The sequence below is a fragment of the Nymphalis io genome, chromosome 28 (genome assembly GCF_905147045.1).
Source record: "Nymphalis io chromosome 28, ilAglIoxx1.1, whole genome shotgun sequence".
NCBI classification, from domain to species: Eukaryota; Metazoa; Arthropoda; class Insecta; order Lepidoptera; family Nymphalidae; genus Nymphalis; species Nymphalis io.
This window is the reverse complement of record NC_065915.1, coordinates 4,090,166-4,106,004: the sequence shown is the minus strand read 5'-3', so window position 1 is coordinate 4,106,004 and position 15,839 is coordinate 4,090,166. Positions and strand designations below refer to the sequence as shown.

Below are 15,839 nucleotides of genomic sequence, written 5' to 3'. Positions count from 1 at the left end.
AATTCGCTATCATATTTCACAAGGTCGTGCAAAATATTTTAGGTTTTATAAAAGTTTATCACACACTTTATTATCAATAATAACTGATTAATTATATCTGGAAATAATTTATCTGTCGGTCACGCCTCTAATTGACAGTTCATTCACAGTGGTGAAGGCGTGTACATGTATATTGGAGTAGTGAAAAACTTATATTTATATATTATTTACGTTTAGAAAGTGTTTAAAATGTCAGTGTTAAATAATTTTACAGTGTCAATAGCTAAGGGCATCAGACGTAAGTATATATATTTATTTTTTTAATATAAATATTTTTTGTTGAACAAAATAACACTTGTGATTACGGTAAATCTGCAAAATTTTCGTACATGTACATTCCGGCTTAATTTTTTTTCAATTTATAATATAAAATATGTATAATAATTATTTTTGTATAAATGGACAGAAATTATGTTTACCTTTGTAGTGTTAATTAGATTATTGATAAAATAAAAATTTGTATACATTTTAAAATTTAGATAATAAACGAAACATATTTATGAAATACCAGTATCATTGTGTAAGTAATTTAAAGAGCTAAATAAAAAATATATTAGATTATATTTGTAAACATTATTTCTACAAGGTGAAATTTATTTATCTGTTAAGTATACTTTAAACATTAGCAAGCAATGTTTGAAACACTGCTCAAATAGCATAGATAAACGCCAGGAAACAACAAAAAAAATATGTTTGAAACAAAACAAAAAAAAAACGTCATCAAGAAGCTAATATTTTAAAAACAATTTTTATTTACCTTTAAAATAAATTATAAATTGATGTATCAAATTATTCTAGAAATATTCAGTGCTATATAAAATTGTATAACAGTACGGAAATATATATCTAGCTGCTATCTTTTGTCTACTTTGAATGTGCAAAAGGTTTTATTTGTAACTTTGGAATAAACATGATATAAATTGAGAAATGTATTATATCTTAATGTTTTATTTTTGTCCATATAAGCTAAATAAGTGTAAGTCATTTCATAAAGTATGAATATTAAATCATTTATACAATATTTTTGACAAATAATAATGAAATTAGTCTTTAAATTAATCAATTAACCTTTTAACTTTGAAATTCATATGTTAATTGCATAATATCTTAAAGAAGGACATTATCAAGATCATTCTATTTATTATTATGTCCATGTTATCTTTCCGCATATAGATAATAAACCAAAATGGCTATAATTACCATAATATTATGATAATTAGTTGATTACTTTGCTACTCCTAGGGTTAAGGTTGAAACAATACTTCTAATACTCACGATTATGCTACGAATGTCTTTATATTACAATTTTTTTTTTGTTTATAATAAGAAGGTAGAAGTACAAATGGGTCTCCAGATAGTTTGTAACACAATATATATGAATATAAATACTGCAAGTCCATTGAATTGTATACAAAATAAGGATCAATCAATTTTTGTGTACCTACTATGACATCATAAGAACAATTATTACAAAACAACAATTAAAAAAATCTGTTAAAAATTAAATTTTTCCATACTATATATCCATGGTCTACTTATTAGATTGTAATATGTGACTATCTCTTTATTTATAAATTGCTATAACAATAAATTGGAAAGAGTTCCTTATTTTCTAAATCTAGAATGAAATCAAAACAAAACATTGGTCAGTTATGAGTAAGGCCATAGGTCAGTACGGTTACACATGTTTTTAAACTATGCATGTTATAATTGCACATGTTTAATAACTATATATAAAAGAACAAACACTTTAGATAACACTGTTTATTATAGAATCATGAATAGATGAATCAATATTATTCTCACTTAATAATAACTTGCTAGTCTAAAATTAACTACCATATTTTCCACTTAGATTTTTTAAAATTAAAATAGGTCGGCAGAGTGACAAATAGGCCCAATGATAAGTGATCCTCTGTCCATAGACATAGACAATTTAATAGATATTAACCATCTCATACATAGCCAATACCATACCGACCATATTCTTTACTGGTGGTAGGGCTTTGTGCAAGCTCGTCTGGGTAGGTACCACCCACTCATCAGATATTCTACCGCAAAACAGCAATACTTGATATTGCTGTGTTCCGGTTTGAAGGGTGAGTGAGCCAGTGTAATTACAGGCACAAGGGACATAAAATCTTAGTTCCCAAGGTTGGTGGCGCATTGGATATGTAAGCGATGGTTGACATTTCTTACAATGCCAATGTCTAAGAGCGTTGGTGACCACTTACCATCAGGTGGCCCATATGCTCGTCCGCCTTCCTATTCTATAAAAAAAAAAAAAAAATTCTACCAATCTTGGAACTATTATTTATGTTCCCTGTGCCTGTTTCATTTCACTGTCTGCTGAATCCGGAAATAGACAGCTAAACAAAGATTTATATAATATTACTATGAATAATATATAGCTCAGTGTTTTCTCAAGCTAGTATATATAGTTGAAGAGCCTTACGGAATATGCTCCGATTTTTAGCGAAATAATCGGTCATTACTTATATGTGTGGCTGCATTATTTATTTAAAGATAAACTTAATGAATGCGATGCTATCTAATAATTAAGGTCCCACATAGCTTCGTGAATATCACGAGAAACAGCGCGACCACGAATGTGAATTGTTGCCGAACGTGTTCAGGCCTTTCACGCGTCTTGTTTTTCGTTATGAGTCGTATATGTGCACGCTTGAAGAGTTCTCAGGATTTTTTATATATATTGTACTAACTCTTTTGATAGCCGTATGTAAATAAAGCCAAATCAGCTTCGAGAAGTTTTTGCGTTTGTTATAGTGTACCGTTAGCGGATAAATAAATAAACAAATACTTTTTTATTTCGTATTTTTCATCCGATAAATCATGTTAATGTTTCTTCAATACCCTGAAATTACTTTTCCTCTTCAACAGTATGTAGATACACATTTCTCCATTACTCTACAGTTGTCATTGAGTTTTTCTCAACTACTGCCATTAAACCAGTCATATTTATTTATCTGTGTGCTGTATAGATGATTCTAAACTGCTTGTATGATTTTACTCGAAAATCTATGCTAATATATAAAGATGAGTTTGTTTGTTTGAACGTGTTTATTAAAGAATCTAGCACCACCATAAAAAAATATGCGTTATGTAGCCTATTTATTGAGAAAGGTAGGCTATATAACAGCTATATACAGCTACGGTCCACGAGATAGCTAGTAATATATAATATAATCAGTATCTTCTACTCTCTTAAAACATAAAAAAACCTGTTTCATAATTTTTAGTTCATTCCACTGCATCATTAATTATATTTTTATTAAAACAGTTGCTGATAAAATTAAGCTGCTGTCTAATTATAGAATAGAAATAAACAAAGATGTGATAAAAATAATATATTTAATTATTTTTAAGAGATAGTAAGAATTAAATATAATTACATATATGTCTTTGTAAAATGAGCAATGTTGCATAATCTTGAACTATATTTTACTTTAGTATGTTTAAGATAAACTTTTTTTTTTAAATAAACCGGAAAGCAAATGACTCTACTCTACCTGAAGTCGAGAAGTCGGGATGGCCCAGTGGTAAGAACGCGCGATGAACGTGGGTTCTAACCCGGGCAAGCACCTCTGAATTTTCATGTGCTTAATTTCTGTTTATAATTCATCTCGTGCTTTTTGGTGAAGGAAAACATCGTGAGGAAACCTGCATGCGTCTAATTTCATCGAAATTCTGCCAAATGTGTATTCCACCAACCCGCATTAAAGCAGCGTGGTGGAATAAGCTCCAAACCTTCTCCTCAAAAAGGGAGAGAAGGCCTTAGCCCAGCAGGGGGACATTTACAGGCTGTTGCTTACTTTACTACCTGAAGTGGTAGTGGAGCCCAAATACTTTATTACAGGTATACACGCAGTGACTTAGCTAGGTGGACAAGGACCCCGGTCCATAAGGAAAGAATGGAGCCCTCACCCCCTCTATCCGCGTAGCTTAAACTTATATTGTGCTTCAAAATTATGGATAGGAACAAGAATAGGAAATAGTGAGTTCAACTTATCCCTAGTAGGCTAAATCCATACGTCGTCTCTATGAGGGGTAAAAATTTATGTGTTTAATAGAAGAAAATGGGAGTAAATAAACAATGCACATGACAATACAGAATATTTATTATACAGATGATATCAATAAAGGGAAATAAAACGATTTTGGAAAAAAAAATTGAAAATTCTTTGGAGGACTTACTGAGATTTTTCTACATTAATTGTTGATGTTTAGTAAAGATTACAGGAAGTTCAACAAAAAAACCTCAAAACAGTTTGTTTGGTAATGATGGTATGGTATGGTAGAGAGTAAAGTTCGTCGGTAATCCTATACTAATACTGTTATAAAATCAATATTAATTCATAATAACATATTATAGTTTATATAGTAGCTCATTTGTCAATTTGAACTTGAGTTCTTCTCCTCTTTCTTGAGTAGAAAAACGTTCTTTATTTTTCGTTGTCGATCAAGTTGAGAGTTATTATAGATTATATACGGTTACTGTTGTGCTGCAACCTGTATCATGCGTTTTGTCATCGGAATTTTTTAGGGGAAATGAGTTCTAGCAGAATATGGTGCCAGATGGATGAATTTGCGGAATAGAAATAATTATTGGTGATACTTGATGGAATAAGGCTGCTAGTAGGGAATTACGAATCACAACGTTCAGCGACACACCTAGCGTCAACTATTATAATGCGTCCCAGACCCCAGAAAGTTGAAAACATCGAAAACATCGCAAATATCATAAATGAGAACTGATGCAAGGCAAGGGCGAATGAAAACTTGACTAAAAAGTTGATGGGTGGAATTGTCGAATTAATATCACGACTGTCAAGCACGTGAGATTATCGCTTATGGCAAACTAACTACCAAATAACTGAAATAACGATAACAAACAGCACATACTTATAGAGGACGCTTGGTGCATGTGCTAAAAATTATAAAAGGGATTCTGTTATTGTTGATATTCATTTAAAAACATTAGAAAAAGAAAAAAAAATCTTAAGATTTTTCAATGCTGAGGTTAGTGGGCACCCTGAGCTCCAGGGCCCTGGTGCACTGCACCACCTAGCCCTACGATAGCTACGTCACTGCATACACGGATCCCCTAGGGCTTTCTTTCCCTCTGGCTCTCTCATTTGTTATAAAACTAAAGTCCCTGCTGTGCTACAGCCTTCTCTTCCTTTGAAGAAATGATAGTCAAGTCAAGAGAGGTAATCGTTCTCTCTGTTTAATCATACAGCTATAAACATGCAATTCCGATACATTCCGATACATTTACGAATACTAACTAGGATAAACATTTTAAAAGGATTGTAAACAGTGGAGAAAATAAAATAATTGCTAAATTGCCACAAGTTTATTTATTTTTTCCAATGTTTTGAACGAACAAAAAAAATAAAATAAAGTAGAGTAACAGCCTGTGAATGTCCCACTGCTGGGCTAAGGCCTTCTCTCCATTTTTGAGGAGAAGGTATGGAGCTTATTCCACCACGCTGCTCTAAAGCGGGTTGGTGGAATACACATGTGGCAGAATTTCAGTGAAATTAGACACATGCAGATTTCCTCACAATGTATTCCTTCGCCGTAAAGCACGAGATGAATTATAATAACAAATTAAGCACATGAAAACTCAGTGGTGCTTGCCCGGGTTTGAACCCTCGATCATCGGCTAAGATTTACGCGTTCTTACCACTGGGCCGTCTCGGTTATAAAAAAATGTATGTAAATATAAGCGTGATTGTCACGTGCATATGTTTGTATCATGTGGTTATATAATTTATTAATGACGACTTGTACATTACGTAATAGTAGCAAAAAATAATTGAATATAATTTGATAAGAAATCGTTACACACATTCGCGAAATCATTTAAATTCCACCTAGATACTTCTGCTTTAGATAATATAACTGTTGATAAACAAATTTTTTTAGATAAAATAGTTTTTGACGTAATGATTTACGTGCGAAATGTACGAGGTCTCTGGGTTTAGGAGGCCCCGAGTGCGACTTACCTCCGAGGTGACCAGGGTGAAGATGTGGCACCCTTTAAATTAAGTAATTTTTTTTATAGATTATTTGTATGGTTATCAATACTAATATTATAAATGTGAAAGTAACTCTGCCTGTCTGTTATGCTTTCACGGCTAGAACACTGAACCGATTTTGATGAAATTTGATATGAAACAAGTTGAAGCTCAAGGAAGGACACATGCTACTTTTTTCCTTAGGCAGGTATGCCTAACACGTTGGCGAAGCCGCAACCGAAAACTAGTTATATAGAAAGCGATTAAAATTCGAACTGATTTTCCGATATTTGGTCTACTGATCATTTTAAGTATACTGCACTACCGCAGACCTAAATGGCGCCACCAAGTATGACGTCACTTTCAGTTGTGCTTTTAAGTGTTATCGCATCTTCTAAGATAGGTAAACTTGTAAAAAATCTTCCGATATATAAAATAAAATATTTAGAATAGCTTAGCCTAATTAATTCGCTCCATTAAAAAGAAGATATTTTTTTAAATATTATTTTAAATTACCGAATATATGAATGACTCATTTCTTTAAAGTTTTATAAGTGGTTAAAAATCTAGTTTTAATTTAGTTGGTACAATACACATGTGGCAGTGTTTCAATTTCAGTGAACTTAGACACAGTGAACATAAAACAGAGATGGCCCAGTGGTAAAATCGCGTGTATCTTAACCGATGATCGTGGGTTCAAACCCGGGCAAGCGTCACTGAATTTTCATGTGGTTAATTAGTAATTATAATTCATCTCGTGCTTGACGGGGAAGGAAAACATCGTGAGGAAACCTGCATGTGTGTCTAATTTCACTGAAATTCTTATAAACTAATGGGACGGCAATCCGACACGAGCGGAAAGAGTTCAGGCGCAGGACCAACTGCTTTACGTGCTTTCCGAGGCACGGGAGTGCACACACTTCGAACTTCCAGACTCCGGACTGCTACTGAGAATTTTCGACAGAAAAACTCAATAACTTTTTATTGGTTCGACCTGGGATTTGCACCCAGGACCTCCGGGTCTGCGGCCATACATGTAGCAACTAGACCAACGAGGCAGTCTACGAATATTCAAGCTATGAATATTCGGGTATTTGCTGTGTTTATTTGACCTTTGCAATCAATTATGATTAACGCTGATATTGCATAGATTAGATAAAACGACCACCTGAAGCGCAGTATCTTATATTATTCGCTATCTTAAAGAACAAGTTGACGTCGAGTTGTTTACAATATTTCAAAACGAGGAAGTCTTTGTTTAAGTAGGAAGCTTTATATTATTTTACAATAGAAAATAAACGGCACAAAAGGCGAGTTTATTGCTAAAACTAAAATGCATTTCAGAAAGATCTTTTGTAAAGCGGCGGTTCCTGAACTATTAAAGATTGGTACCATATGATTTCATGGCTACTTCTCTTTAGACTCTATGAATGTTATGTGTTATATAAATATATATAATCAGATATTCTACGATAAAACAGCAGTACTTGGTATTGTTGTGTTCCGGTTTGAAGGGTGAGTGAGTCAGTGTAATTACAGGCACAAGGGACATAACATCTTAGTTCCCAAGGTTCGTGGCGCATTGGCGACGTAAGCGGTGGTTAACATTTCTTACAACGCAAATGTCTATGGGCGTTGGTGACCACTAAATTTATCATTAGGTGGCCCATAAGCTCGTCAGCCTACTACACTATATATTATATAGTGTAGTAGGCGGTATATAAAAATAAAAATATATAAAAATAAAAATTAAGTTGTTGAAAAGAATAGGTTTCTAAGTTTGATTTTTAAGTTAGTAAGTTATCTTGTTTGTACTCAATACAGAGAAGATTAGGATGGCCCCTGCGCAAGGATGACACGCAAAATCGTGAAGCGTTCCACATTTTTTGATAAATATTAATTTGGTTAAGAAACATAATTATTTGTTATAAAGAACTTTCTACTGGTATGGTCGTTAGGGTAGGGTTTTATGTAAGCTCACCTACCTGGGGTATTACCTACCCGGTACTACCCGCTCATCATATTCTACCGCTAAAAACAGCAATCTTTAGTATTGTTTTATTTACATTATTTAACTACATTCACAATTGACTTAACTTAGTTCCCAAGTAAGAGTTAGTTTGTCAAGTTGGTGCGTCGACGATGTAAGGAATGGTATATTTCTTTCAGGGCAATTTTTGGGTGGTAGTGATCACTTTCCATCTGGTAGCATTTTTGTCAGCCTACCCACCTATCTAAAAAATAATACTCAAAAAAATCTTATTATTTACGTAGCTATTGCATAAAGCGGATACGTGACTTATTTTCTAATGAAATGACCCAAATAAATATGATATAATGTTTAGCACTAAAAGTAAATATGTAACATTAAGCAATAATACGATAAATCGTTAGTTAATTGATAGACGATAGAATTACTTATTTATTCTCAATTACTTTTTAATCCGTTTAAAAAAAAGGGAATTTAGAAAAAAAAACATACATATGGCATGCTTAAATTATTCTAGAAAATATTTTATTATATAAAATGTATCGTTACCGTGTTGCCCGAGAGAGCCTACTGCAATCGAGGAGGAGCAAAGGGTACCGTATATTATGTATTAAAACCGTTCTTGATGAATTTTGTATTGTTTATTATACAACACTATTCCTCTAAAATACTTATATCGACATTAATTTCACTTCCTGTTCATAATCAAAATACATAATGGCAAATGTCATTTTAATTTAGCTTTTCATTAATAGATGGCGTTAGATATATTTTACATCGCGCTATAATATTGTTTTTTTGTAAGTACTTAATAAGTTTCAGCCAATTTATAATGAGAGAGAATAATTACACTATTGACCATATACACATATATTTGACCAGCAGTACATACTCGGTGGTTTTATTTTAAAGTCTCACAGTACCAATACTACCGGGTAACCACAAATGCTTCCAAAGTTCCGATACTTCGCCGATATTCAAAACAACATTTTTTCGCGATTCCCTAATGAATAATACCATAGATTATTAAAGATCTCGATTCTTGACCAATGATATCGCATTGATTCAATTTCAAATCTATTTATTTGCTATATATAGTATGCTTTATGATCTGAACGTAATAAAAGGTATTTGATTAATATAAAACAATCTACTGGTTGTAGAGCTTTGTGCGAACTCGTCAGGGTACCACCCACTCATCAGATATTCTACCGCTAAACAGTACTTGTTATTGTTTTGTTCCGGTTTGAAGGGTGAGTGAGCCAGTGTAATTACAAGCACAAGGGACATAACATCTTAGTTCCCAAGGTTGGCGGCGCATTGGTGATGTTAGCGATGGTCCATATACTCGTCCGCCTTTCTTACCTATAAAAAAAAATCAAAAATTTGTTTGAATTAAAAGCAGTCGTGATATGCGCTTCGTTTAATGCCATACAGTTTCAACTGCGTGTATAATTTGCGATTATGATAATGTTGATTTAAATTGTACGTCCATATAGATAGGTTATCTCTCTTTTATTTAAAATATTCGCAACGAATTCAGCCAAATAATTTTATTTTTTTATCCGTCTTCAAAAATGTAGGTTTTCCATACGACCCGTATGTATTTTTGTATGTTCGAATGTCTGTACAATGACTTATCTGAAAGATACCGATTATAAAATGCATAATTTTAGGAAAGGTTATAGTATGTACAATAATTTGGAAATTAGCAATGTTTACTTCCATGCCTCGTAAAGCAAGTGTAGTCGTCCTGAACTTTTTCCATTAGTTTAGGATTTTTTGTTACTTAATCTCATAATAAATTGCGAGAACTTCCGTGATATGACGTAGTCTTGACCGAATTCGGCGCCAGCTATTTACATAAGCAATAACAATGTCATAATTCAGTCTATGCTTTGAGAGTTTCTCGACGGAAAGGTCTTCCTTAATTAAAAAATATTTAAATAGTATAATAATAAATGTTATCAGCCTAGGCGTTCCCGTGACTTCTGCAATTATTTTATTGGTCCACGCCGGCATGTTATCAGGCAAATGTCCCAAAGCTGGGTAGAGGCCTCTTTTTCTGATAGAGTTACGCATGTAACGGATTTCATCCGTCAGAAGCTCATGTTTAGCGTTATAGTACCTAGATTTTCTGCATATCATCATAATATTAACGATAAATTATTTCGTTATCGTAAATATTATGAGGATAAATAGAAATTCCGCGATAATTTTAAACGCGTTTTACGTGTTATCGATATTTCTATCGTATTTTTTTTTGCTTGTACGAAATTAAAAGCTCGTAAATAATCGACAGCTGGGCAAACGCTTGATGGCTCGAAGATGTTATTGGCCCGACCCAGGATTGAAATCTGGGTTTAACTCAGTATATGCCTTATAACCAATGAGCCAGTATAAAGAGTCAATACTGGTAAATATAAAACAACGCAATTCACCAACTTGACGCATTATTAAGCGTTATCTCTGTACTCGTGCAGAAAACTGAATCACATGCGTTATTTGCTTTAACGAAACAGATAAAAACGAATCCTCTACGTGTTAATTGATAAAAAAAGATTAATATCGACCCAATAAATGCATGATATGTTTATCTCAACTTGGTAATTTTCCAATGATTACTATATTTAGCGGGCACCGGAAAGAATTGGTTCGCACGAACAGACCGGACAAAGGGCAGAGGGTACGCGATAAACACTGGAATTGTTCGGAAAGCAATCGAAGAGAAACTTCGTGAAGCGGTTTCGTCCTTTTACTTAACGAACATATAATATGTACAATTTTATATGCATTACTTAATTCGTTTTTTTTTAATTTAGTTAAATTTCAGATGATTTTAAAATAACAGTATGCTACAAAAAAGTAAGTAACCTCTTTTAATGTAAGCTGGTCCAACAAACTAGTTGTTTTAAGCCTTTTAAAGAGTTAATTATAATAACAGCGGATCAAGATTATTTGGGCCTGATGTTAAAAACATTTCATATGGCACCAGTTGTTTGTCTAAGGATTAGGAAGAGATATAAAATTGATTAGTAAATAATAGGCAATAAAATGATTTTATTCATAACAAACAAATATGAAAAGAAAAAAATATATTTCTTTCTCTCTCTTTTAAACCTAATTTTTAATGATTGATAATTTTATCCGCGGCATCTAACCCTCGTACTTAAGTGTTAGTCAATCATTGGAAAATTTTATTGATAATGATTTGTTAACATTTGATATTTGTGAAATTTATTTTGTACTGTTTGTTTCCATAAAAATACAAATAAATATTATGACTTTTTAGAGCCGTGATATCTCAGTGAAAAGAATTGATGTATTTTTACCCAAGATCACGGGTTCAAACCGAGTATTAATTTGCATAATTTGTAATATGCTATAGAGAATCCTCGTTAAATGAAAACGTCGGAGTTGCATGTGTTGGACGAAAATTAACATGTATACCGACCAGCACTGGAGCAACATGATGAAAGAACCTTCAGACTTTCGTAAACAGCTTTCGCCCAAAAGTGGGAAAAATAAATGTATTAAAATGACGTTTAATATATCTATGAAACGTATCACGTTTTAAATTACCGAAGAATTTATATTTATCGTCATAGTGTACACGATAAGCTTTGTTTACGACGAAGCGAAATATGTTTGTATTGTTGTTTTCGTCAATTAATTACGATTGGAAACTTTATACGACCATTACCGTTGACCGTGCCCTCAATTAATGAAACTTGTCAAATGAATTACATTGCTCAAATAAATATCCCTTATTCAATACAAGAACATCTCATCTCTAAATCATTTTAAAACTTAGCCAAGATTTTTAATTATATCAGCCATGAACTAAATCTCAGCCATATTTTACAGTTATAGAACTGAAGTTCCAGCTTTTGTCATTAAGTAACAATATGTTAATGTCTTGATTGATTCTCTGTTTCTATCAACACGATTCCGCAGCTTCTCCGATCCGTGCCGAGGACGGCCATCGCAGTGGTTTTAGTGGGTAAGAATCCCACATAACCTGGTCCCCAGTATGGCTCCTCATCCCCCCCTCTATAGGAGCTGGTTAAATTTTTTCAAAAAAAATCTCTTGTTATTTTGGAGTTTTGAAATTTTGGAGCTTCTTCAACCAGTCTTCTCCATCGAGTGTGGATTGGTCATTGTCGATTTGTATGTACATTTTTTTGAAATTATTACAAACTATCAGGTGTGTTACGAAGCACTGGGAGAGGGTGTCATATAATTTATTATTAAGCATCATATGCGAAATAGTACCACAAAATTAAAGAGTATTTTTTCTTAGCACAGTACAGTACAGAAACATTTCATCCTGTTGTATGTTATTATTAGCAAAAATTAGCAGAATGTAGTCCTGCCTGTGCGATATACCAATTTTATGGCGATCGGTTTAACGATATTCCATTCGATGTTTTGCAACGCCATCTAGCGGTGTGTTACAACTAGGGAATAGTCTAAAAACTTTAGACTAAGAAAAAAATACACATATTGTCAACTTTCATGTTGATCAGTCAAACGAATTCTAATTAATCTCAAATATATATACCAATATCCCTATTAATATGTATAGATATATCAATTGTGGGTATATATTTGAATTTCTACATAAATAAAAATACTTTTATAAATATTAAAATATTCATTTTTATGATGATCATCATGAAATAATCTTGATTAATTCTATAGATTATGAACTAGTGAAAAATACTTTATCAGATATTATTATCCGACTTTGAAATGTCATAGGAATTTGTTTTGAAATGAAATTTATATTTTAGATAAGTATTATATTTAATGATCGTTTAAAAAGTAATCAATAACAAAATGTCTTATGTCCAACGAGGATGCTATGTAGTTATGACAACTATCTATTAGCTTAACATCGAACTAAATCTATTAGCTTAACTTGTCGAAAATTTACTGTACTAATTAAGTATCATTTTTACTGGATTAAATGGGAGCAGCAAACAATTATACTCATATTTTTATTACAATACGACGAGCCGTTTGGCGTGGTTGGTAGGTACCTGCCTTTCACGCCGAAGGTTGTGGGTTCGATTCCCACCCAGGACAGACATTTGTGTGCATGAACATGTCTGTTTGTCCCGAGTCTGGGTGTAATTATCTATATAAGTATGTATTTACAAAAGAAAAGTAGTATATGTAATATATCAGTTGTCTGGTTTCCATGGCACAAGCTCTGCTTAATTTGGGATCAGATGGCCGTGTGTGAATAAAGTCCCAGGATATTATTATTTATACTGATAGATGTTGTTGTATTGCGGTAGAATATTTGATGTATGGTAATTATCCAGACGGGCTTGTACAAAGCCCTAATAAACCTCCACCATAAAAAATAAAGATAAAATTTAGGATAAATCATTGCTTTAAAAAATGTTACGTTACATTACAATACCTTTTGTTGCATAATTAAACGCCGTAAATTATTTCTAGGTCTTCGTCAAAGTAAGGAGCTGTGCGACCGGGGCTCGGGTCTCACACGAAAGCAGCACGGCTCTAATGAACATCGTCTGAAGATGCAGAAATGTCTCATCGTCTCCAAAGTGACCAGATATGAATATGAAAAGTATAATTTATCATAAAGAAATTTAAACTGTTGATATGTATAATTAGTTTTTATTAGTAAATTAAAAAGTGCATCACGTATTTCCCACCACTGGTAATAAACTGTCCTATTAAATTGTGCCAGGCTAATCTGGACTCTAATATGGGTCGGGGGTAGTATCACATGCGGCAGAATTTCTGTGTTATGTAAGTTTCCTCTCGATGTTTTCCTTTACTGTCAAGCATAAGATGAATTATAAATAAAAATTAAGATCATGATAACGGATCTACGTGTTCTATCCACTGGGCCATCTTGTATGACATTTCCTCTTTATACTTGTTTTTATTAAAAACCTTACAAAACATTTTTGCTTTGTGAAATATGTTTACACATTTAAAACGTAACAGTTGATTCAAGTTGTTACTGATTTTCAAAAAAAAATTTACAATTTTCTACTTACAGTTACAAAATTCTTTCCCAGGCACAGCCATGATAATATAGAAGATTCAAAGCTGGAGAAGATCTTAAGGAAGCGTGGGTCAGATTATGACGCCATGATCAGCACTCATCGGGAGCAGAAAGCGTTTGAGGCGAGTGTTGCCCGAAATCTTAAGGATATGGGACTCGAAGTGGAAATGGCTAGTAGGTAAGGTATTTTAATAATATTGACAAAAATAAATGATAAATCTTATATGTCACACAGATAAAAAATCGCATAAACATATATTATTATTAATTGATTACAATTAAATGGAACTGATTAAGATAATGATTTAAACAGTGATATTTAAAAAAGAATTACTAAATCGCGTTTTTCGAAAGTTATCGTATGTGCATATTATCGTTAAAAAAAGTATCAGAAGTACTTATATCGTAATGTGCACCTTTTGACTCACGGCGTAAGGTCGGTATTACAAATTAAACAAAATGTACTATATTTATCAGCTCGATATGCACACACACCGTCTTCAATTCGCGCCAATTCCAATAAGTATTCTATTTTCCCGCGCTCCGCGTTGTGTGTAATCCGAGATGGCAGATTGATAGATACACAGATAATATATAGTCATCATAGTACGCTATATATATAATTTACGGGAAATCTGACGGTAAAATAGTTTGATAAGATATATTAACAAAATAATATTATTTGTAGAAAATTCTGCATAAAATAAATAAACCAATATCAATAGCGATAATCTCGAAACATGTTTGATTTGAAAGAAAAACCGTTTTCACGATTGGATTTCCCATAAAATCAATAATACAGACATCTCAAGAACTGCCTGACTATGATTAGATATGATGATTCCTTCTTGGATAATTTATTCTGCCTGTCATATTTACTCTTTTACGCCATTGTCAAAACTCACCAATGAGAAGCACATGCACAAAATTAATTAAAAAAAAAATTTTTTTTTTTTTTTATATATTACTCTAAATTAAAGGCATGCACAACATTTTATAAGTATATATCATTTTTAAAGGTTAAGTATTAGTGGTATTTGGTAAATACGCTTTTATGATAGTAAAGTACTTTTTATTAAGCTTCAAGATTTCTTTGAGGATTTAAAAAAAAAAATATAATTCTATTACAGAGACCTCGGTATTTATTGAAATTACGACGTACTTTCATAAAAACCTTTATTTAATCCCTTAAATAATTTTAAAAACTATAAACTTAATTTTCGAAATAAAAACGCTTCAAAAATTCTTACCTACCAACTGTTCAATTATATATACATATATAACATATATATATCATCAAATAATTTATAAATTTCAATTTAACATACACACACACACCTATATATATAATATTCATTAAGGAACGCCGCCAAAGCAAGGTAGAATGCGACTAGTTGGTTGGACGTCATCGAATCACAATTATTTATAAAATGACAAATCGTTTGCCTCTGTTCGTAAAGCGTTTGGATATAAGATGGTTGTTTGATGTTAATGTATTATTTTGTTTTAGATTAACATACAACGAAGAATTAATAAATTGGTGCGATGTGGTGGTACCGTGTGGCGGGGATGGGACTTTTCTCTTGGCAGCTTCGAGAGTTCGAGATGCAAAGTGAGTTTTGTATGAGTAATTACATGCCACCTAAAATTATTTATGTGGATGACACATTTTAAAGGATCTTGGTTTTCTTTTCTAAGCATACAGGCTACCGGG

The 15,839-nt window shown here is 32.5% G+C and overlaps 1 protein-coding gene and 1 non-coding gene across 2 annotated transcripts in view; both read left to right on the top strand.

The window, feature by feature from the left end:
* LOC126779096 (NAD kinase 2, mitochondrial) overlaps window positions 1-15,839 on the top strand; it is a 34,662-nt gene continuing 18,823 nt past the window's right edge. Inside the window, exons 1-4 of the mRNA XM_050502933.1 lie at window positions 1-277; window positions 13,546-13,678; window positions 14,139-14,303; window positions 15,636-15,737. Of these exons, the coding sequence (XP_050358890.1) occupies window positions 229-277; window positions 13,546-13,678; window positions 14,139-14,303; window positions 15,636-15,737 (449 nt within the window). The 5' untranslated portion in view covers window positions 1-228. The remainder of the gene's footprint in view (window positions 278-13,545; window positions 13,679-14,138; window positions 14,304-15,635; window positions 15,738-15,839) is intronic.
* LOC126779325 (U6 spliceosomal RNA) lies at window positions 7,866-7,970 on the top strand. Its single transcript, XR_007670300.1, has one exon. It is a non-coding gene; the product is annotated as a U6 spliceosomal RNA (small nuclear RNA).